This window comes from Crinia signifera, chromosome 2, assembly GCF_055691185.1.
Source record: "Crinia signifera chromosome 2, ASM5569118v1, whole genome shotgun sequence".
NCBI lineage: Eukaryota > Metazoa > Chordata > Amphibia > Anura > Myobatrachidae > Crinia > Crinia signifera.
Genome location: NC_139218.1, coordinates 317,336,268 through 317,362,231, shown reverse-complemented (window position 1 = coordinate 317,362,231; position 25,964 = coordinate 317,336,268). Strand labels below are relative to the sequence as shown.

Below are 25,964 nucleotides of genomic sequence, written 5' to 3'. Positions count from 1 at the left end.
ATAGCCTAAAACACCATATCAACCTGGGTACATTTAATAAAGCTTTGAAAAATGAAAAGAGGTGATGTTGCCCATTGCAACCAATCAGATTCTGTCTATCATTTCCTAGGCTGCAATAGAAAATTTATAGAATCTGATAAGTTGCTATAGGCAACCGCCTTTTTGCATTTTTAGAAGCTTTAGTAAATATACCACACCCAGTCTAATTTTATTGCTACAAAGACACATTTATTATATGAGGCGTAGATTGGTGCCTTTGTGTGTGTGTGTGTGTGTGTGTGTGTGAGTGTGTGTAACAATCTAGCCATTTACTGTACCTGGCATGCAGAGCTTTTCCCCAGCATAAAAGCACACAACCTCAAAGGTGGCATTATTCATTACTTTCAATGAGACACCGTTCGCTCAATTTAAGAGCACAATATAAAGTAAGAGCACAGTTACTGTAGCTGCAAGGGAACCAATGTATGTGAATGTTGGGAGGGTCAGATACAGTACAATCCACTACAACTGACAAGAATCAGAAATCCTTGAAATGAATGAGGTAGGAAGATGTAACAGGGAAGAGTTTTGACCTGGGTCTGTTACGTTAGACGTGCCATACATAAAGAGCAAGCATGGCACAGAGTTTCTAAGCAGACAGAAAGTTTCTCTGCCGCTTGGGGCTGGAGCCTAATGTATGAATTACACTCTATGTATGAGGGCTGCAGTAAATGATAATGAAATAATATGTTCTTACCCAGTAACATCAGAATAACCATTCAGCATTAGTGGAACTCACAGCATTTATGAACAACATGCAACTGTGCAGAAAACCATAGCAACAGAATTAGCTTTTATTGTATAGTGTACTAGAGCACAGGTTCTCAAACTCGGTCCTGAGGACCCCACACAGTGCATGTTTTGCAGGTCTCCTCACAGAACCACAAGTGAAATAATTAGGTCCACTTGTGGATCTTTTAAAATGTGTCAGTCAGTAATGAATGCACCTGTGCACCTGCCGGGTGACCTGGAAAATGTGAACGGTGTGGGGTCCTGAGGACCGAGTTTGAGAACCCCTGTACTAGATCAATCATTGTGAATGAATCTGTGAGTTATTGCACGTCTGCAGTTCTCCAATAACGCCCCAGTGATTACTACCGTCATGCATCTGTTTACTCTCAGTAGAGTAATATTCACTTTAACATTGTTCACATGCTTCATATTTCACCTCCTTCATATAACATACTGCACATATTTATAGGAATTTTGTACAAAACTAGATGAGTCTAGTAACACATAGTAACAACATAATAATATACAATATTTACCTATGGATGGGGGAGGCGAACGCCGATTTCCTGAGACCATGTCTCCCAAACCAGAGTTACCACCAGACCGCCTGGGCAGAAAACAAAATGTTATTTTGGAATTTGCTACAAGATACAGGGCCAGATGCACTAAGCTTTAAAAGTGATAAAATGGAGAGTGATAAACAGACAGCCAATCAGCTCCTGTCTGACATTTTTTCAAATAAGTCTGTGTCATAGCAGTTAGGAGCTGATTGGTTGGTTGTTTATCACTCTATATATATCTTAGTGCATCTGGCCAGGTGCCGATCAGTTTCCCGACAGTCATTACCCCGACGTCGGGATCCCGACAGTCAAAACCCCGACACTCTGGGTCCCGATGGCCACCGGATATTCTCCCTCGTGAATAGAATAGAATAGGTGGCGAGCCACCGTGCCCACAGTGTGGCAAGCGCAGCGAGCCCGCAAGGGGCTTTGTTGTGCTTGCCCCGCTGTCTGAGTCCGGCCAGTCGGGATCCCGACGTCGGGCTAATGACTTTCGGGATCCCTGACCATATACCACACCGCATCTGACCCACAATAAGAAAAATAAGCAATGCAGACGCTATCTGACTCTTGCCTTGCTTTCTGCTCCTGCTTCAGTCGAATGGCCTCTAGCCTCTGAGGGCTTGGGATAAAGGCGATGTCCCCCCCCTCTTTTACTAGCCGCCCGATCCACCAGTCATTGTTGTATTTCTAGAAGACAGATTAGACAGAAATGGAAGTTGTAAAATTCTACTAGAAATGCTAGCTGGAGTGGATTAGATATGTTAATTGATTGGAAATGATTACACCAAAGTCAATTGTAATATAATACAATCAGCATTGTTAATAATATAATATAGAATAGATATAATTGCACTGTAAATCAGAATTTCCCACACTCGGCCATTACGGTCCAGGTTTCAAGGACATCTATGTTACAGCACAGGTAATCTAATAGTACCTCAGTCAATTTGATTTAACCATCAGGATTCAGGTATAGATATCCTTAAAAGCATTGTGAATGCACTATGGGGGGGTATTCAACATGGGCCTTTGACTGTCGGAACATCCCAGCAGTTGGAATCCTGGGACGTTTTTGTTTCTTCTGATGGTAACTCAACAGTCAGAATTTAATGTTCCAGCGGTCGAGTGTCGGAAAGTCCATAGATCGGCAAAAATGGCCGCGGATTGTCAAAAAAGTCCATGAATTCTGCAATTTGTGTTAATTTCCGACGAAACAGATCCGACTGACGTTAACAACAGCATTGAATAGGTGTCGGCAAATATTGAATACCCTCCTATATCCTTAGCCTGGGCGCTCCACCAATATCGTTAACGATATCACTAGGGGAGTGAATCGCATGGTGTGTGTCCTACCGCTGTATCTATCTTTTCTTGCACTCTGTTAACATTCAGGAAGGTTATGTCATAGGGTCAACTGCAGGTAGGAAGGGCATTGTGAGTCACATAATCATGACCCCAGCACATATCCGAGACATTCTGGGAAAGTAGGCCTGCAGGCACTGAAATCAGACCTTCAATATGAGCCTGCTATATGTACTTTAATGCAAGAAGTAATTGAAAAGTGTTAATTTCATTCTACATTGGTCGATATAAACATTGCCTGAAGCATTAATGTATCCTTAAGCTTGAGAACTCTCTGGTACTGATGTATAAATCTACTTTTGCAGTCAATTCTTCAAATAACGGCTGTTTTCGGAAGGCAGACGCATTTAGTGAAATCATATTAATCCCAGCAACCTATTAAAAGGGTACCCCAGCAGATATCAGAGATACCTAATGACAAACGTATCAAACTTTAAATATTTTAGCTCCTAGGAACTTGGCCCTGACGGCTAACCGTGCACTTCTTCAATACTCATATCTACGGAGTCTAAAGATGGCCGCTCCAGCTCTGTGCAAATTACTGAGCTGTGTAACCAGCATTAATGTGGCAAAGCGATTGCACAAATCTGAATGCATTTTCCACCATGTGCAAGAAGGAATCTATTGGTATCAGCCAATTGCAGCATATCTGCTGCAATATTTCGGCATGAATGGCAAACTGCAAGCGGATAAGCCTCAGAAGGAGAAGGTTTTTCAATCATAGTGTAATAACAACAGACAATGAAAGTTCTAATCTTTAATTATAAAATGTAAATCCTAGTGAGCAGAGTATAAATCAGGAGATTGAAATGTGTGCTACAGAAAAACTACATGCACTTTGCAATATTCTATGTATATATATAGACTGCATGTTTAATATGTGTGATTTACATAAATGATTTCAATGCTAAATTGTTAGAGCAACAGCTGGTTTATTACCTTAAACACGTTCTATGAATTGCATTTAAGGATCAATCGCTGACATACTGTTAGGGGCAAATTTACCAAAGCTTGTAAAACGAAAAGTGATGTTGCCCATAGCAACCAATCTATTCTGTCTATCATATTCTAGGATGTAATAGAGAATTATCGGCAGATATTATTGGCAATTTTCACCTGTTTTTAGAGCAAAGTTGATTCGCCCTATTTCAATCCAAGTGCAGATATTTTGCCTGGGCGAATAATCCAGCATCAGTGAAAACCGAGTGGATTGACTAATTTGCCACAAATTCACATGGTTTTGTCAAATTCGCAGCCGTTTGCGCCTATGCCAATTCACCCCCACCCCATAAAAAAAGGTGAAACGGCATCGGCGAAAATGTACTAAAAAACTGGGAAAAATTGATTAAATACTGAACAACGAATTATTGGCGATTTTTTGCCTGGCTAGGAAATCTGTCCAGGATTGAATACCCCTAAAAGGTATAATAAATTACCAATATCATTTCCTATTCTCTATCAGTTTGGGAAAGTAACAAAGCCACCCTAAATCCCACCAACCACACTGTTTATTGGTATGGGACCGTAAACATACTAAGCACATACTACATACAACAATCTTCATAATATGCTTTCTATATGACAGAAATAACATGGAACTTAATAGAAAACTCTTATACAAAGTAAAGGTATAACGTCAGCACACTTTATATCCTTGCTCACCTCTTTGATATGTAAAAAATCTTTGGCTTCAAAGTTGATAGCAGATCCTTGGACTGGGCTCTCTTCATCCAGAGCTCCACAGTAACTGACATTTGTTCGTACAGCAAACGCAACTGGCTTGAGCTGTGGAGAGACAGGACCTCCATTATGATGCATACTAGATGTGTAGTCTAGAAAAACCTGGCTTACGCCTAATATGGTCTGCCCAGCACACACCAAGGTGCTCAGTCCATAAGCATGTGTAGGGTCTTCTTGAGTGGGGGGGCCGGTTCATGGCAAAGCCACTTCACCTATAGCAGTGTGTGTGTGTGTGTGTGTGTGTGTGTGTGTGGTATAGGGGTCCGACAGTCGGGATTCCGACTGTCATTGGACCGACGTCGGAATCCTGGCTGCCAGTACTTCGTCAACGGGGCAAGCACGGTGGCAAGTTGCATTCGCCACTGGTTCTATTCTCTCTCTAAGTGGGTCGTAGTCCACCATGAGGAAGAATAGCCCCTGTAAGTCGGGATCACGACTGTCAAGCTTTTAACAGTCAGGATTCCGATGGTGTACTGACCATCGGGAGATCATCTGGCACCCAGCAGTGCCCACTCAGCCATGTCTTTCAACACATGGATAGAAAAAGATTTTTACTGAACCACCCACAGCGCAATTAGTGACACTCTGCCCAGGAAATACAATAAAGCCTTCACCACAAAAGCTCAAACAGACATAGAATACAACAAAGTTTTGTAGATCCACTGGCGAGTTTTCACACAAATAAATGTATATATCACTTACACAATGATTAATATACTCAAAAATGGAGTTCTTTTGGATCTAAAAGAAACTCAAACAAAAAAAAGGAGACGACCATAGTGCAGTAATGTTTAAACGTGGAGCAATGATAATTTGTTATTCAGTGCACTCACATTCCATAAGATAAAATGCGCATATCAATGGGTCTTTTTCTTTCACTCCAACATGATCCTCCACATATATGTTCCCTAGGGACTCGATGAAAGATATATAGTGCAACACCGTTTGTTTATAATAAAATTAACAATTCTTTATAACACTCACATGTGGTTGATAAAAACAGGCAAAATACCCCTCAGGGTGACAGGATCCTCAGACTGTGCCGTGGAGCATCTGGTATAACCCTCTAGGTCAGTGTTTTTCAACCACTGTGCCGTGGCACTAATCTCAAGTGTGCCCTCAGATCTAGAGATGCCCAAACCAGTTTACAGCCACCACCAGTTCAACTGTTATTTACTGGTCTCTTCTTTTCATTTAAATGGGCCAATGCAATTTATTTTTTGTTACCTGTGGGGACCAGTGTGATTGTTTTTTATATGGGGGCCAATACTGTAGGTTTTTTCCCTGTGGGAACCAATGTGTTTTGCCCTGTGGGGATCTCATGGTGTGCCTTGGCAATTTTAAAATCGTATTTAGTGTGCCGCTAGGTAAAAAGGTTGAAAATCACTGCTCTAGGTAACCGACCAGCGGTGATACAGCTTCCTCCAATGGCCTCAGAATAGGGTCCGTTCGGTGGTGCTGAGTGGAGCAGAATCACTCAGGTACTGATTATGTCACCTGTGCTCAAGCCTGGATATCACTAAAACCTGCAGTTCATAGCTTAAGCTGGATGAACACCACCGAACGGACCCTATTCTGAGGCCATTGGAGGAAGCTGTATCGCCGCTGAGGACCGCTGGTCGGTTACCTAGAGGGTTATACCAGATGCTCCACGGCACAGTCTGACGATCCTGTCACCCTGAGGGGTATTTTGCCTGTTTTTATCAACCACATGTGAGTGTAATAAAGAATTGTTAATTTTATTATAAACAAACGGTGTTGCACTATATATCTTTCATCGAGTCCCTAGGGAACATATATGTGGAGGATCATGTTGGAGTGAAAGAAAAAGACCCATTGATATGCACATTTTATCTTATGGAATGTGAGTGCACTGAATAACAAATTATCATTGCTCCACGTTTAAACATTACTGCACTATGGTCGTCTCCTTTTTTTTGTTTGAGTTTCTTTTAGATCCAAAAGAACTCCATTTTTGAGTATATTAATAATTGTGTAAGTGATATATACATTTATTTGTATGAAAACTTGCCAGTGGATCTACAAAACTTTGTTGCATACTATGTCTTTCAACACAGCCTGCTGACCTATTCTGGGGCTGGCAGATGTGGCAGTGCTGGATTGGAGCATCCACCAACATCTCTACCTGTGCTTTCCCAGGCCCCGGGTGTTTGCTGATACTGGTACAGCCAATTGAGATAAAGGGGTAGATGTATGAAGCAGTGATAAGGGAGGAAAAGTGATAAAATGCCTGGTACTTTGTCACCAGCCAATCAGCTCCTGACTGTTAAGTTACAGGCTGAGTTTAAAAGGGACAGTTAGGAACTGTTTGGCCGGTGATAAAGTACCAGGCACTTTATCACTTCTCCTCCCTTATAACTGCTTCATACATCCAGGGCCAGTGTAAGGCTTCTCAGCACCCTAGGCAAAACTCCAGCCTACTGCTGCCCCCCCCCCCCCCCCATACTGCCACCAATAACCATTTTCCAACCCATTAATGCATACTTGATTAACATTCTGGAATAGCAGGGAGCCTCCCAAAATTGAGTGGTCCTCCCAACCCCCCAGGTAGGTGGGCAAGACTCTTGCTTTCTCTGGAGGCCCCCAGCACCCTCCCCTTTGCCACCCACAACAGAGTACAGGAAGAGAGGGAAGCAAAATAGGGAAGTATGCCTCAAGAGAAAGTATGGAGGTGAGGTCGCAGAGGTTACACAGCAACCGCCTGCATTAAGTACAACAAGGATCCTCACAGACATCCTTTATTTTTTTATAGGCAGACTTGGTGGCGCCCCTCTAGATCCTGGCGCCCTAGGCAGCTGCCTAAAGCTGCCTAGTGGTAGAGCCGGCCCTGCATACATCTACCCCTTAGCTTGAGGCAGCCTAAGGGGTATGCATGCCTATGGTCTACCCTCCTGCAAGACAAAAACATGCTGATTGGTGAATTGACAGCTGAGTATAAAAAAAAGAAATCAGCTTTTAACTGCCATGTTACAGGCTGTGTTTAAAAAAAATGACAGGAGCTGGTTGGTTTGTAATTTTGGGCTACTTATGTGCCCTTACTCAAGGCAAGTACCTGCTTAATGTCATGTCCAAGCAGGTACTTGCTTTAAGGAAGGGATCAGAAGCAGCATAGAGCGCATTTGCCTGTACCTGTAAGCACTTTGGATGCCATTCTAGACAAACCTTGGTGCAAAATGCAGGGTATGGTCCGTACCATTCCCTGCTAAACTACCTGCGGCTCCACCACCTCCATCTTATTAGGCTCAAGCTTTAGGGCCTTATTCTGGAACACTCGCTCCCCTGGGTGTTCGCACAGGGGAGCGATATTTGCTGCCAGACCAGACTGTTCTGCGTGTGTGTGTTTGCACTCCAAAGCGATAGTTCTCTATTAATCAAAAGCTTGAGGCCACATCAAACCTGCCTTTAGCACGTGTCATTTTTATATGATGAAACTTTGTTTTAAATTCTTTCATACAGTTTCTTAACAATGCTCTGATTTGCCAAATACTAACAGGAAAAGGCAACATATACCTATTCAATCCAATCCAATTCCAGGCGAAGGGTGCAAATTGCCTTTGCAGTGGAGAATGGCAGCAATGGCACCACATCTTGCACCCCTTATGGCCTGGTATAAGCCCAAATTTACAGCAATTTTGCTGCCGTAAAGTGCGACTGTTGCTGTGTTAACTCGCACTCTTAAGAACTTGGCCTGGAATTGGATTGACCACATAGAATAAAAAAACGAAACCCTCGTACACATTTCAGTCTACTACCACCACCAAAACACTTGACACTGCAAACTTACTCTGCTAACCTTTTCTGTATGTAGGGCCTGTCTGCAAGGCGTGGAACCACAAATCCATTTACAGTTCCCTGACTGAAAAATATATTAAATACTAATGTCTACATGTTGGCTGTTCCTCATCACACTTTACTCTTGGGACTGACTCTTGCTATCAAGAGTCAAATATTACACAGGGAAAAAAAAACAATAACACGGCAAATCTTTAGACTGTCTGTGATAATGATCCAACAGAGCCTTCTTGCCAACAAGTTATTGATGGGTTTCGGGAAGATGTAAACTGCAAGTTGTTCTCAAGAGAGGGACAATGAAGACCTGGAATTGTGCAAGTATATTGTAAAAGTTTATTTCATTTAACAAATGCAATAGTCTCCAAACATTGCAGCCATGGCTCAGCCTACATCATTATACCATTGAGGTTATTCCCATTGGGAGCATTACCTTATCTATTATTATAAGATATTACCTAACCTATACTAAAGAATCTTTAGTGGATGCAACATTGTATAAATGATACTGCATGGCTGATCTTATTTATCCAGCATGGCATCTAGGCTGACTGCCTGGTCAGCTGTCCTGTTCCCCGACAGCCATGTGGGAAGGGTCCTGTGCACCATCAGACTTCTCTATGGAAATATAGCAGGAGAAATGTCAATCAAACCTTCTAAAGAGTGGAGTAGTGTAAAGGTGGAGACATTGGCCCTAGCAACCAATCAGCTTCTTTCTATCATTTTACAGAATGTACTTGATAAAATGCTATGTGCATTTATCTTCTTATCCACTGTACAAAGTTTGATACATTTCCCTAGTTATCATTAGGGTGCCGCGGAAACATGTACCAGTTTTAATGCCATATTCACTGATAGGTGCACAGCAAATTTCTGCTTTGTTTAGGGGCGATTCAAAACCCTGCGATGTGCCGCAGAGTGCCTCAGGGATGGTAGCGAAGGCACTGCCTTCTTTGATCATTTCTCATTACAAATGAGCAACGATTTTGTAAGGTCGGACCCGGTGGAACTTTGCTGACAACTGTATAGACTTCAGTGAATAATCATTTCTGAAGGGTGTGGTCCATATTGGGAATGCAGATGTCAGACAACTGCGGTCTGGACACACTACAGGGTGCATGACTAGAGAACCAGAGGATGCCCTATGACCACGCAGCACTACAGCAGCAATCTGGGTGTTAGGGTTGAGGCCCCCATACACTATGCGATTTTCGGCCGATAAATCGGGTGAAATCGGCCCAAAATCGCATGTGTTTGACATCTGATCTGATGCGCGGTCCCGCGTGCATCGGATCGGATCACGGCGTCGGACCTACAGAACATAAGATATATCTGAATCTGAGCCATCATGGGTGCTTTTTAGCACCCACGATGTTCAGATCCGATATATCTTTATATACCGCCCCCCTGTCTTCTTACTAGCAGCACCCCCCCCCCCCCCGCATTGACGGCTCCCGGCGGAGATAGTGCAGGCGGGGACCGCAGGCGTCGCAGAGCATAGACCGTCAGCGCGGCGGGAGAATATGTAGACATCCTATTCAAAAGACCGGGCGGCCGCTGATTGGCTGAGCTCTCGGCCAATCAGCGGCTGCCCAGTCTTTTGAATAAGATTTCTTTATATTCTCCCGCCGCGCCGACAGTCTCTGCTCTGCGACGCCTGCGGTCCCCGCCTGCACTACCTCCGCAGGGAGCCGGGAGCCGTCAATGCGGGGGGGGGGGGGGGGGGGATGGGGACACAGAGTTGGCAGGAAAAGCTGTCAGCGCTGGAAATAAAAAGCCCATACAATGAATGGGCAGCCTGTGATTGGCTGAGCGCTCTCTCAGCCAGTCAGCAATTGGCTGAGAGAGCGCTCAGCCAATCACCGGCTGCCCATTCATTGTATTGGCTTTCTTTTCCAGCACTGACAGCTCCCGCCTCCCCCTGCCCGGCTCTGTCACTGTCACTGTCCCCTGCACGCTGCCTTAGCAGCGCCCCCTACCAGCAGCCCTGTTCTGCAGCCCCCCCCCCCTTGCTCCCCGGGTTTACATGTGATAAATCGAGACGATTTATCACATGTAAAAAATGGCACATCAAGTGCCAATCTTATCAAGCTCCCCCTGGGAAGCTCAGGGGGAAGTCGGGGGCGACTTGTCCTCAGGACAAGTCCTCAGGACAAGTCGCCCTAGTGTATGGGGGTGTTTAGAGTTAACCCTGCTCTCTGTGTAATGGAATATGTTATAGGGTATGGTGTCACTGTGGTCATGGCTAGACTTGTAGCAGACTGGCTCCTTTACGTGGGTTTCTGTGACAGCTGTCACTCAGAAGAAGAGGAAGGAGAGACTACAGCCTCCTTGTATGGTCAAGGTAAGGGGTAAAAACCATCCGGATCATACAGAGAAGCTGTAATCTCTCCCTCACCAGATGACAGTTGTCACAGATACCACCCACGGGACACCCGCAGGACAGTCAGTCTGCCACACTAGACATGGCCACATTGACACCATATTCCATTACACAAGGACATACTCCCAGATAGAATCATCACTGTATCAGTAATATTGATAGAAGAGAGCTCATGTCAGAGATCTCAGAAACTGCCTTTGGAACCAGAGGTTAAAGATTAGATACAGTAAAAGGATTATGGTCAAGAGAAGGCAAACAATGTTACATTTTATTATGAATGCTGAGTTATACGAGCTGATTAATTAGAATGTAACTAAGAAACTAAGAAAAGTCCTATTACAAGAACATTTGTTTTCATGTATCCCTTAATACTTTAGACACATACATATTAAAAAATAAATACAAGGTAAAGGGGTGTACACATTTTTGCTAATGAGGGACTTTAACTAAGCGATTTAGACTAAGCGATTTGACTAGATACAACAGCGATTTTGACTAAGCGATTTGACTATACTAGAAGTAACATACTTGCTTAGTATTCATTGCATATCGCCTAGTGAATATCTCCGTCAGCAGTGAATATCAGCGATTTTGAGTAGACAGCCAGCGATCTAGTCAAAATATTCTTGCCTGGCAACTCTTTTTTACTAGGCGATTTTATAGGGCGATTTCTCTAACCTTTACAGCGATCTTTGCTAACTTTCTAAGCAATTTTGACTATGTAGTCAAAATCGCTTAGAAGGATCGCTCCGTGTGTACACCCCTTTAGTGTTCCTTTAAGCACAGCAAAACCCTTCATTACTAAATTTCTTAAGTGCTTTTATTATTTCCCATTGCAATTGTAAAGAGTAAGATATACACACCCTGGCTCTCTCGAGCTGTTGCTGAGCCTGCCTCTCCACCTCGCGGCGGGCAGCCTCCCGGTCCTCCTCCAGTGACACGTCGGAGTCTAACGATGGACGACTTGTGTAGGAATCAGCAGAACCCTGCAAAAAATGATAAGGTCACTTAGTATAAAGCTCATTCTAGTCATCCTTTAAGGCAGTGGCCCCCAAACTCTGTGCTGTGGCAGCCTGGGGTGCCATGGGTTTGACAGTCCATCATCAAATCAATTTATGATGCGGTCAATATGAAAAAGCAAAAAACAGTGCTGGTGGCTGGCAATCATTAATATTTGTGGATATACAGAAGTGCAGCTCTGTCCACTACCCCATAGGCCAAGCTAAGGATGACCCTTATCCTAAGGTGAGCACAGGGAGGGCAGAAACCTCCAGTGGAGCAGAAGGGCATCGTTCAAAAAAATGCTTTAAGAAAGTCTTGGGAACCTCTACTTTAAGGTATTGATATCTTCTGGTTGGTGCCGATTAGCCCTTTGAGTGCCAACGTTGCTGTGAGAGGTGCTCAAAATATCCATTAGAAAATCATTGTCATTTATAGGGATAAGACGATTGTCGTGTACAGTTCTTTACATCTTATTTGCCTGTGTTGCACATACACTATTTTGGATGATTGCACCTAAGTAATATTAAACATTTAACACATTCTGCAAATTCTGAGTAGATTCATAAAGGATTAGTGCACAAGGGTGATTTCATTAATCTCATTCTAATTCTGTTTTTCCATCAGCAGATGTAAGAGAGATGCAGGAGGGATGCCTGCTGTATCATGGATCACTGATTCCTATGAGAAAAAGTGCCATGATGATCCCTATAGACAGAATTCATGTGACACAGAACTGGCATGCACATGATAAGAACATATCTTTCATTTTACTGTACACAGCAGACCCTTGCCATGTGTGTAACCCTACAGAGATCCGTGAGGTTGCCATGCATTATGGTCAAAAGATAGAAAGGTTTTTCACATATTTTTCAACTTTTGCTTGATTTATCATCCACGTCGACTATGATTGGGAATAGTAAACTTGGCTGAGTGCGGCAGGAGAGTGGGACCAAAGCACGGTGTGAGGGTATACATTTGCTGTAATTGTGGTCACATATGGCGAAATGCAGAAAATGACACCCCCCCAAAAAAACATTTCCATGTCAATATATTGAAACTGTTGACCTTTTCTACTATCTACCTTTTCCATGTTGTATATATTAACAAAAAACAACAATTAAAAATGAAAAAATTACATTAATTTATAAAAAAAAATAGGTACTTGTGAGTTATCCGGGCGCCCGATTTCAAAATCGGGTCGGATTGGGACATCGCATCGCATCGCATGCGACCATCGGATGCGATGCGATGCGATGACCCGATTTTTCCATAGGAATCAATGTTAAAATGGACTGAGTCCATTTTAACATGGAATTCAATGGGAAAAAGGGGTCCTTTTCATACCCCTACTATCCAAGTGGGCATGGAGTTGGATATAAACCTGTGGCGAGCGTAGCGAGCCACCGAGCCCGAAGCGTGGCGAGCGTAGCGAGCCCCGCGAGGGGACACGGAATACCGTCCCCTCGCGGGGCTCGCTTCGCTCGCCACGCTTCGGGCTCGGTGGCTCGCTACGCTCGCCACAGGTTTATATCCAACTCCATGCCCACTTGGATAGTAGGGGTATGAAAAGGACCCCTTTTTCCATAGGAATCATTTTAACATTGATTCCTATGGAAAAATCGGGTCATCGCATCCGATGGTCGCATGCGATGCGATGCGATGCGATATCGCATCGCATCGCATCTGATTGTATGCCTTAACTTAAGGCATACAATCAAAAAATCGGGCGCCCGGATAACTCACAAGTACCAAAAAATATATATATACCGTATTTGCCAGCGTATAAGAAGACTGGGCATATAAGACGACCCCCCAACATTTCCACTCAAAATATAGTTTGTTATATACTCACAGTATAAGATTACCCCCTCTTCCGCACACCTTCCACACACCAAATAAAACGTAAAAGAACATCAGATTTGATTTCAACATGTTAATTTATATTATACCATATTATACCGGTATTACATGAGTGCCATTACAGTATTGGTCATTGTCACCATTGTACGGCCGCAGCGCGACCACAGCGCCTCCGGCCCGCCCCAGCGAATGCGCATGGGCGAGCTCTGCGTAGACAAGGGGCGGGCCAGAGCGCAGCTGCTTCCCACCGAGCAGGACGGGCCGGTCACGCCGAAAAGGCTGGCACCCCTGTCTCGCTGCTGATGCTCGCCGCAGCCACGCTGTTGACCTGTCGCGGCCACGCTGATGACCCACCTCGGCCGCGCTGGATACCACGCGACACTGGATGGTATGTAGAATGAGGTGGGCAGGCATCGGGAGGGAAGTGCACCTGGCTTATAAGACAACCCTCCCACTTGGAGGCATGTTTTTCAGGGGAAAACAGTCATCTTATACGCCGGCAAATACGGTAAATTTAAAAAAATTATATATATACATGTATTGAGGAATATGGGTGCGCTATATAAATAACTGATTATAATAATAATAACAATAGTAATAGGAGCAAGTATCTTTGCTCCAGGATAAACCATGTTGCAATGTTATTTATTTATTTGCATACAGAATAAATACTAGCTGGTTTTGCACGTGGCCCACAAACACTATACAACATGTAAAGCCCACTGGACATCATAATAATAGACCTCTTCTAAATCACAGGAGTTTGGTATATTATGGTGACAGTACCATGTCAGCATTCATGATAATGTCTACAGTATATGGTCATAATGGCGACACAGAACATGTCAACATGTTCATAACCTCAACATTAGCCATTAATGCAATATTAATAAATCAGTTTTTATGTACGCTTAACCCTAACATTGACATTTTTACTATTTTGTCCATGCTGACATTTACACTCATGTAACTGCTCACATTAAAATTGTCAACATTCTTTTGTTGACATACTGTTGTGAATTTCAGCTTTATCTCTACATAGCAAAAGCTCTTAGGCAATCTCTGCTAGTCTGTCCATACGGTAGTGCGTATGTGTTTCCCCTAAAACTGTGGTTGCATTCAGGAAAATGCAAATGCAGTATAAGGGCCTTATTCGAGTTCACTCTTTCTGACAAAATCCTTCTTAGATGGACAAAACCATGTGCACTGCAGGGGGGGCAGATGTAACATGTGCAGATAGAAATAGATTTGATGATTTTTTGGTGATTCTGTGCAGGGTAAATACTGGCTGCTTTATTTTAACACTGCAATATAGATCTCACTTTGAAGTAAAACCCCACCCAAATCTAATTAGATCTGCACAAGTTACATCTGCCCCCCTGCAGTGCACATGGTTTTGTCCATTTAAGAAGGATTTTGTCTGAAAGAGTGAACTCGAATAAGGCCCTTAAGTGTCAGCAGGGGATCGTCAACGTGATGAGGTGTTGTGGGGGTGTGGACAGGACAACACAGACCATTTGTGGGGTGTGCCACGGTGGCTACTTCATGTCACTCGCAGTCGTTGCATTCCTGCAAATGACATGTCGGCCTGGTGACTGCATTTGCAGCTAGGCAAAATTTTGCAATCACATTGCAAGGGGACGATGACCCAGGATACAGTGTGGCATTGCCCTGTGCTGGACGACCCCTTGCATACTAGCGCCGGGAGCTGTAGTTTTGATAATACTGAATCAGGCCCATAGGGAACTGTAACTACACAAGACTTAGGGCCTTATTGTGGTTCACTATCAGGCAAATTCCTTCTCAAATGGACAAATCCGTGTGCACTGCAGGGGGGGGGGGGGCAGATGTAACATGTGCAGAGAGAATTAGATTTGGGTGAGTTATTTTGTTTCTATGCAGGGTAAATACTTACTGCTTTATTTCTACACTGCGATATAGATCTCACTTTGAAGAGAAACCTCACCCAAATCTAATTCTCTCTGCACAAATTACATTTGCCCCACCTGCAGTCACATGATTTTGTCCATTTGAGAAGGAAGTTGCCTCTGAGAGTGAACCAGAATAAGGCCCTTTATTCAGTAATAAAAAGATAAAAAGAAGTCATATGCACAAAAATATATTTCCTATGAAATATTACTCACAAAATCTACTATGTAAAGCCAACAGCACGACAGCCGCTATCTCCGGCTTGTGTAATAGCGAGCCGGCTTTCCATTCTGATTTTTTTTTTATGCAAAACAGTTGACAATACCAATCCTTATTAGTACTTAACTTGCAAATATCACATACTGGGCATGTTCACAATTCAGCATAGATATAATTAATTTGTTTTGTGTGCTGCCAGTGAAAAAAATGCTTACAATGTAATTTGCTATACAGAGTAATAGGAATATGCTGGGCTGTGCATGTTTTATATTATACAAGAAGTGATTCAAACCAGCATAGGATTTCAGTTCAATGCTAAAAATACATAACTGTATTTTCGCTACTTACATTTTCATTATATATGTATATACAGCTGCAGTACAAAGAACGTACAATCTGAGTGTTACTCATCAGGACATAATTAATAACCATGTAGTCAGGAGACAAACAGCCAGAAAGAGATTTTACTGTGATATTGTTTATTCAATAAAGTAACCCAACAAGAAAAAGACATGTGGGAAAAGTAAGCACATTCTTAATATTTAAAAAAAAGGTCATTTGAGCCAGGTGCTGCTAATCATGTGCCAGTTATTATGTGATCATAAGGGAAGTGCTGCCAACCCTATACAGAAACCGAAACATGGACACAGGGCAGGTGTAATGCATACTTGTTGGGGGTTTTCGTTTGCACGGAAGAGGGCAAACACAGGACAGAAAAAAGGCTTTGTGGGCGCACTCTTGTTTTTGTATATATGAAATTAGTTTAAAACTTAGCATTTATTTCGATCTTTTAATATAGAATAACCAAGGTTTTGAAAAAATATCCAAGGTTTTGAAAAAATAAGAGAGTACAAAGGGTGAGGAAAGGGCACCAATTGTATGAAACAGAGACCTTCCACACTGTGACCCTCAACCAGCCGCACCTGAACTTTCCCTGGACTCCACGCATTGATGCCTGGCGGCGGCGTCCCAGGTACCAGTGTCCTCTGCGTCTGGCAGTGGAGCGACACTTCCTTTTCTTTAAACAAACTGCTACAAACACTGATGTCTACATTGTAACAAGTGGTGATTGTATCTTTGTTAGCAAGTTTGTGCAGTAGCCAGCATTGGAGCTGAGCTACATTTTGAGGCAGCAGTATTGTGGATATAACTGTGGATACTGGAGAACCCCATTTGCTACTTACCACCAGAAACAAGCAGGCAAGCTAAACTAAGCGCAGAGGCATTTAACCCTACATTTACTAAATACCATCTCAGGCCTTAATTCCAGTTATACAACTAACCTCAAATTTATAATATTACCTATATCAACTAAGCATTTCTGCTTTATCAATTACTAATTGCTTCTACCCCCCCCCCTTCCCAATCCCCTAACTTCCCGTCTCCTCCCTACCCTCCCCCCCTCTTATTATTTTCCTTTGTCATGTCATAATTGCAGCAATTCTGAGGATAAGTATTTACCTGTAAATCCATTGGTGGCCATACAAGTCGGGTATCCAGTCAGCTATTAATGCTCTAACCGCAGTTAACCAGGCAATTTGAATTTTGGGAAGTAATCCTCAAAAAATACCACCATACCTCACTGGAACTGCCCAAAAACTTCCCGAACTTGGAAGCTAAGCAGTGACGGGCCAGAATAGTACTCTTGTGGGAGACCCCTGAAGAACATCTGGTGTGGTATTAATAAAAGGTAGAGGTATCCCTAAGTAAATTGCACTGGACACGCCTACTGCATGAGCAATACAAGCTGTGAAAATACCATAAGTACCGTTGCTGGGGCAACATATATCCCTACAGGTTATCTAAACCTACAGGGGACTAAAACCATTCATTTTCGCCCACAATCACATTGTCCATATATCAATGATGATAAGGACGTAATGCGCTGAATGGAGAGTAAGGTGTGAAAAGTGCCATCACACAACATTTTATGTATTATATGTTTCATACAATTGGTGCCCTTTCCTCACCCTTTGTACTCTCTTTCTTATTTTTTCAAAACCTTGGATATTTTTTCAAAACCTTAGTTATTCTACATTAAAATACCGAAATAAATGCTAAGTTTTAAACTAATTTCATATACAGTATACAAAAACAAGAGTGCGCCCACAAAGCCATTTTCCTGTCTTGTGTTTGCCCTCTTCCGAGCAAACAAAAACCCCCACTCAGTTGCCATACTGAAATCGTGGGCGCACCACCAATCATTGACTATTAGAATTTACTCATTATAGTCCCCATGTTGGTCATCTAAATAATAAATAATAAATAACAACAACAAATTAATCAACGTCAGTGCGGCTCCAAACCCTACCCTACATTCGTAATGCATACTTGCCTACCTGCCCCTCTCCATGATTGAGAAAATGCTCTGTTCCTGGACTTCCCTGGTAATGTATGATTGCCATCACCTGTGGTGAAACACCTTTACCTAGCTCCCCACAGGTGATGGCAATCATACATTACCAGGGAAGTCTAGAAACAGAGCATTTTCTCCCACATGGAGAGGGTCAGGTAGGCAAGGATGGTGTTATGGTGTGTACATGCGATGAGATCCCCTTGCTATTCGACTTTAGATTTGAGTGCTATGCAATCTTTGCTATCTCTGTACTTTTAACATACAATTCATACAATCTGCATTAGATTTGCACTATATAGTCATTGCTGCCCTGTCTATCTGGGTTTTGATTTGTGCTGTCACGGGAGCACGCATCGGGATTGCAAGGTAAAAAACCTGTGTGATCTGCATACAATCTGCTTGCGATCTGCATGCGATTTTGACTATATAGACTTGGTGGCTTCCCCCCTCAGATCCTGGCACCCTGGACAGTTCTGTCTGGGCCAGTCAACTTTGTGTTAATGCAAGAAGATACCTGCAATGGTGTCACATACTTCTCAACATGACCCTATCCAGATGGGACACAATGCTCTGTTCCTGGACTTCCCTGTTAATGTATGATTGCCATCACCTGTGGTGACACACCTTTCTTATACATTAAGAGGGAAGTCAAGAAACAGAGCATGGCGTCCCTCCTGGAATGGGTCATGTTGGGAGGTATGTTGTCACAGAAGCAAATGCTGCTGCTCATCAATTTGGAATGAGGTCAGAATGCCTGTTACAAACAATAGGACGGAGTGCATTTTATATGCAATAAGGACCTTATACTGATCCATTTGCTTCCCTGCGCATTCGCTTCATTTCTGCACATGTCCATGTGATGCATTCAAACAGGCGTCCCATTCACACCCACCAGGTGTGGGGCGGCGGAGGATGGACGCGCCCATGGGAACGAACAGCGTTTTATGGGTGTTCCCATAAAACCGCTGTGTGTTCCCATTGTAATGAGGCAGTGACACAGGTGCCAGGGGCGGGCAGCTGTCATCACTGTATGTCAGCTGCCCGCCCTGTCCTCACACAAGACGCACGCAAAGTTACGGCACCTGAGAGTATCTTAGTTTTGTGTGCTCGTTCCACATCATTCGATGGTCGGCAACCACTGAATTGTGCGGTCCTCGGCCACAAGGCTGCAAATGGATGTTTATGCAAAGCATCCATATGCAGCCGTGCCGGCGAATTCGCTGAGCTGGGGGGTGGGGGCGGGCAATATTGTGAATGGCGGCTGCGTTAAATCACAAGCAGCACTTCAAACTTAGCATCTCTGTGTGTGAACCAGAATAACCTCCTACGTGAATTAAACACCTGAGCCAGGGAGTGCTGGTCTGGTATAAATGGTATAAATGTTTAAATTAATTGTAATTTTTTTATTATTTTATTTAAAAAATGGTCTACATTGAATGTTGAACGATATGTTAATGTTCTTATTTTAAAGTGGCTCACCATTGGATCTGCTACCAGCGCTAGGGCGGTTGAGCCTGACTAGATGTTGGACTTGAAAGGTTTAATTCTTTGTTCTGAGGTCGTGTTATGGGTTGAGGTGAGGTTGGTTAGCGTATAGGATGAATGCATTGGGGTGGGATTCAAAGGTAATATCAGAGATTGCTGTAGCGGCCATTTTATGGATTATCTTGGTTTTCTGTTCCACGCCCTCTCTCCCTGGTTGGTATATTTGCTTTGTGTCAGCTCTGGTAGTGATGGTAAAGAACGGTTGCAATCACCATCTGTGGAGATTGAGGTGCTCCCCCCTCCAATATATGGCTTAGGCTGATTGTTCACTACTGGAGTCAGCAGCACCACCGGTACAAGTGGGCCTTATTTTGTGTAATTGGTGTGGGAGGTGGATACCTTGGGCATGGTAATGGGCTGGCTAGTAGCCTCCCATGTTGAAGGACTGTGTATGGAGCTGGTAATCTTGCATTGTGGGGCCGTTCTTTAGGTGCCATCATACATTGTCTTTCTTAAGCCCCGTACACACTATACAATACACTGCCGATATAAAAAAGGAATGGAACGGTGGGTAAACACTGAACGATATTATTCAGTGATATCACCTGGACCCCTGCAAAACATGCAGTCACTGATGATATTGTCAAATCTGACTGTATTTTCAGACAATTGGAGTTAACGATCCGCGAGAGCAAGCATCATTAATGATATAGTGGGTCATGTTAACGATATCGTTATCGTGCATATCATTCAAGAAAATCGTATAGTGTATACCCAGCTTTACCTCCTTATATAGTTGATTATTTTATTAGTTTAATTAAGTAAAGTACATAATTTAATTAGATTAAAATAAATAAAGCTGACCTTCCTTTCTGAAAAATGTGGTGTTGCGGGGAAGGAATGAAGCTAGGATCTCTCAGATTTCAAGGCCTTTTTCTTGTTGCTGAGGCAGCCACACAACCCCATGAGTCACGCATCTGGCCAATGGTGTTGCAGATGATGCGATACTGTGTGCTAGAGGCAGTTTGGATCAATAATGCATGCAGGAGGTGTGACGTTGCCTGCGACATTACCATATTAGTGCTATCGCTGCTGCTTCCATGTAGAGCAATTCCAACCACTACCACAGATCTAAATCTGGCCCAATGTGAAGTTTAATATTCTACAGTTACAATTTTTCAAACACAACTTGCAAATGACAGAACCTGATTGCTGGTTGGTATTATCTCTCTCTAAGATTTGATACATTTCCTACTTTACCTTCCATTCACATAGATTTCCAGGAGACTCACAACTTTGCTGAACTCTACCAGCTCTTGGCAAAGTGAACAAATTCAAATCATTCCATCTGCAGACTGTGAAGTGGGCACGACCTGGGTCTTGATGATGTGATTTGCTATGAATCACAGCCCTGCCCCCCCCCCCCCCACACTCACACACACCCCACACACCCCCACCCCAGTGTCACCAAGTTGACAATCCTGTGAAACTGTCCCAGAGGATGGACTGCAATAATGCAATTTGCAGTGTTCAACCCATATTCAGCCCATGCAGACCCAGTAATCCCAGAAAAATATGACTGGGCTTTATGGTGTTCCCCCCACTGTCCAGCTCTCAAATTGAGACTTTCCGAGGTAAGCAATAATATTATATGCAAATGGTGATTACTTAAGGTAGTTGCAAAAATCTTCCCATTAATAGGAGTCCCAGCAAATCCACCTAAACCTCAGACAGTATAGTATAATGCTCTGATTAATAACAGAGAACCCGAGAGTTACATCCAGGAATCTACAGGCCTCTGTGTCACATCACACAGGGAACAAGTATGACTTTTAATGAATTGGAGACAGAAGAAACCCTTTTATACAAATCAAATACTATAAGAGTTTAGGTTTTCATAGATGCACCATACTTCCCAACATGACCCTCTCCAGCAGGGGCACATTGCTCTATTCCTGGACTTTCCTCTTAATGTATGATTGCCATCACCTGTGGTGAAACACCTTTCTTATTAGATAACCTGTTCAAAACAGGTGACCACAATCATACATTCAGAGGGAAGTCCAGGAGTAGAGTAGTTTGTCCCTCCTGGCATGGGTCATGTTGGGAGGTATGGTTGCACCTAAATGGAACACAATATTTCTGGTACAATGTTCCCCGGACAGATAAGCCCAACATGGATTTGTTCAGACAAATGTACAATGCAATGTTTTAAAAGAAGCAGCACACACACAAGAGTCAACACAGGAACCTCACAGCCCCCATCAAGCACATTGGTAATGACTAAACGGTGTTATGCAAACATAGAATCTCAATGCATCTTAACCCCTGAGTGTAACACAAACTCCCTTTATACTGGAGTACTGCTAAGGAATATACGAGGACGCCTGTCCAACAGCTCATTCATGACCACAATATGTAAATACAACAACCCAGTGATCCTTCATGTACCAGCAGCGCTACACTGTATGGCCAAGCCTCAGTCCAGACCTCTACTCCATTGTGTAGCTCTGGTGAAACACTAGAGACGTGCATAAGCAAATGCCCATGAACATCAATTAAAGAAAGCCATGATTCCTTAAATACTATAGCCCCCATACACCAGAATGAGATTGTACCCAAGAGTACAATCTCGAGGGGTTGCACGACGGATTGTATGCACATAGTGTGCACACAATTGTGCAGTGCGCGGTTCCGCAAGTCAAATGGTTGGTCCTCTAATCAGACGTGCAGCACGATCAGTCATAATTGGGAGCAGATTGCATCATGTGCATCCACGGCTCATACGACTGGCGTAATTTCAGTGGCAGTTTAAGTGCATACAATCGATTGTGAGACGACCGGTCATATGCAGCAGCTGATTTCTATGACAGATTGTGTGTACATTGTGAATCCAAAAACCACCAATTTATGAGTCTGGGACTGCCGGGGAGCTGAAGGGAAATCCGGGCACAATCACGATTGTGACCAGGTCATTCTGATGTATGGCTGACCAGCAGATGAAAGAAAATTAGACACTCAAACTTAAAATGATTTCTGCTATAGGAGGTTCAACAAGTTACTGACTCATGGGATGTACTAACATTTCCACATATTGCTTCACCATGTTGGTTTGCTCTGTCACAGATAACTTGGTATGACTTTGATAATACTTGGCTATGCCGTGATATGTGAACAAAGGCTCTCATTCAGGTTTGTGAACTCACCCGTTGGTTCGCACAGGGACTTCGATGTTGAGGGTCTGCTCATGCGCATAAATGCTTATGTGCAGGGCTTCAATGAGGTGGTCGAAAAGTGGGGGGCGTGTGGGAGGTGGGCAGGGAGCGTTTGCACGCTGGGCGTCCTGTGCAGACAGGGGCAGCCACCTGATGTCACCGGATGTCAGCTGCCCGCCTTGTTCTTGGAGCAGGTAGCCAGACTGACTTAGCTTATCGAGCACTACAGAAATCATTCAATGGTCGGCGACCATTAAAGGATTTTGGGCCCACACGCAAGCCTGCAAATGGATGTTTATGCAAAATATCCATCCGGAGTGCTTTGGGGACGTTCGGGGTTTAGCAGGGGGCCGGGCATTCGCACGCCTGGCAGGCAGCTTTACAAGGCTAGCAAACTAATGCTGTTTTGCAAGCCAACCAGAATGAGGGCCAAATACTGTATGTAACAAGTTTAAGTCTCTTTCCCTATCCCGTTTATGTGCTGTTTGATTCAAAACCATCTTTCTGTTACTTGAACACCCTAATGATTTGCTGATGGATATTACTCTTCTCCCAAGAAAACTTTCTAAGAGGTATCACTTCCCTGTAAACACTACAGTAAAAGAGGGTATATAAAATTGTTGTGAGGGATTCATTTGCTCGTTCAGTATGGAGGTTAGATCATAGTTACCTACCCTCCTGCATTCGGCAGGAGACTCCTTGAAATAGCAGCAATCTCCCTCTCTCCCTCATTACTCTAGCAATCTTCCCTCATTTCACCTAACCCACATTACACTGTTACATTTTTTGGGAAAAAAAGGAATAATAGATAGCTACATTTACACTAAATCATCAGCACCATTTCCCAGCACTTTAGCTCTTATTAACTGATTTGGGTCTCATCTACATTTGGATATAAGTAATTTTAAAAGATTCCTCTCATATTTAGCTGTACACACCCACGATTCTAGGTGCCACGTTCACAATCTCTTTTCACAATCTCTCCATATATGGAACTAGACACGCCCTTTGGGTGGAGCATCACACGCCCCTTCAGTAGGGCTCTGTGCAAAATTCTGCTACCAACTATAATCTCCCTGAAACTAGTTTTCAAAAGTAGGCAAGTATGGGTTAGATCACTGTTTCAGTCATCAGTTAACTTCTGTAATTGCAGATAAGCAGTTACTATTCATTTTTTTAATTTGTTTTCTCTTAAACTTGGATAACTGATATCTGACTGTAAAGAGCACCACCAACTCAGTCATGTTTTTGAAATATTCAGATAGTTGGTTTATATAAAACCCAATACTTCCCACTACTCCTCAATTCCATCTCTGTTAGAAGAATTTTAGGAGTCATGAATTTTTTTTAGGACATGAAAGTTTAATAACAATGCTCAGGAGGAGACTGACGGCATTCCAATATTTGTGTTTAGTTTCTAATATTGTTCCATTAAATGTACTGCATTAATTTACTTAATTTATATAAAATTTTATATTACACATCCCTTAAAAAATGAAATAACTCATATGTTAAGAACAGGGAATGAGTAAAACATGCGCGTGCATTTAGAACGCACTGTCTCTTCATTCTTTCACCTTTGCAAACCCATGTTCAGTACCCCGATGTACAGTGGACAGTAACATCATCACAGAGAACTCTACCACCAAATTATTTCTCTCTGTCCTCACAGAGAAGCTGTACCTTAATGGTTAAGTTTGCTGGATAACACTTAAATATGTTCTGAAAACATCAGTTTCAATTCAATATTTTCTCCGTGGACAAGTTCCATTGTCTCCCAGCCCATCACAAATTTGATTGTAAGTTTGATTTCAGCAGGGAAATTTTATTTGACCGTCATCTCACTGGGGCCTTACGTAGAATTGAACATATGCAACCCTTCTGTGCTCATTACCGTTGTAAAGCGCAACGGAATCTGCTGCGCTATATAAGAAACTGTAAATAAATAAATAAATGTCTGTACACAGAAAAATACTTCAATTCATAAGCAGATTAAAATGCACCTTAACTTTACGAATCCTTTCACTTAGCCGTGGGAGTGCCTAGAAAACCCACACACTAGGACGGACATATTTTTTTAATGTGATATTGACAGATGTGTCTTTGCCTTTACAGCTGTCTCATACTGCAACCAGTCAAGAACTGGAGTGTTCGGTCAAATAGACGTACAAAACATGGGTCGACATTGAACACACAAACCCTGGAAAACCATGATCCTGTCAAACACGGGAGCATAGTAAATCTCTGTATTTAAAAATAAAGCTATGTATGATAGATATCACCCGTGTTTGGTCTAACTTGGGTGAAATACGATTCTTAGCAAATTTACCCTTATTCTCTCCTTTCCACACCTCTGCTACGGTATGCTGGATATTCGGCAAGCTGTATTAACAGGTACGATATAAAATCTCACAAGTGGGCACTCTCTATATCCAGGTGGCTTATATTGAGCAGCAGGTAAACACTCAGATCTTGAAGATAATTTGATGGAAGCAGAAATATGGCCAAGCGTAAGGATCTGAGCGACTTTGACAATGGTGATGCTGGGTCAGAGCATCGCCAAACGTCCGATCTTGTGGGGTGTTACCGGTATGCAGCTGTTAGTAATTACCAACAGTGGTCAATTAATGCATGTCTCATTAATGCATGGGGGAGTGTAGGCTAACCACTTAGTCTTATCACACAGATGAGCTACAATTGAAAGGTGCCAGAATACACAATGCACTGCAGCTTGCTACATAGCACCAGTCCTGTCAAAGTGTCCCCGCTGAACCCTACCCATTGTCAAAACACCTACAATGGGCTGCTGAATTATATTTTCTTTAACATCATGTGGACAGACACGTTTAACTGGGGAAGATATGGCCCCAGAACGCAGTATCGGAAGAAGGCATGCTATGTGGTGTGATGCTCTGGGCAATGTTCTGCTTGGAACCTTTGACCCTGGCATTCATATGGATGTTATTTCACACATACCATCTACTTAAACTTTGTTGCTGCCCAAATGCACTCCTTCATGGCAGTGGCCTCCTTCAGCAAGATAATGTGACCTGCCACACTACATAAACTGTTCAGAAATGGTTTTAGGAATATGACAGAGTTCAAACCTCCAAATTCCCCAGTCCTGAATCCGAATAAGCATCTGAGGGATGTGGTGGAGAAACAAATCCAGGCCATGGAGCCCCAACCTTGCAACCTGCATGACTTCAAGTATCTTCTGCTAACGTCTTTGTGCTAGCTACCACTGTTGGCCTAAGAGGTATTGTGAA

General features: G+C 43.1%; 1 protein-coding gene and 1 pseudogene across 4 annotated transcripts in view; one reads left to right on the top strand and one right to left on the bottom strand.

Moving 5' to 3' along the window:
* The window catches only part of CACNB3 (calcium voltage-gated channel auxiliary subunit beta 3), a 170,854-nt gene that overhangs the window by 51,299 nt on the left and 93,591 nt on the right, over window positions 1-25,964 (bottom strand). For all 4 annotated transcript variants that reach the window (XM_083169062.1, XM_083169061.1, XM_083169063.1 and 1 more), the window contains exons 2-5: window positions 11,493-11,615; window positions 4,359-4,481; window positions 1,906-2,021; window positions 1,308-1,378 (exon numbers count right to left, since the gene is read on the bottom strand). In XM_083169062.1, coding sequence (XP_083025188.1) covers window positions 1,308-1,378; window positions 1,906-2,021; window positions 4,359-4,481; window positions 11,493-11,615 — 433 coding nt within the window. The remainder of the gene's footprint in view (window positions 1-1,307; window positions 1,379-1,905; window positions 2,022-4,358; window positions 4,482-11,492; window positions 11,616-25,964) is intronic.
* Window positions 17,204-17,323, top strand: LOC146061279 (5S ribosomal RNA; annotated as a pseudogene).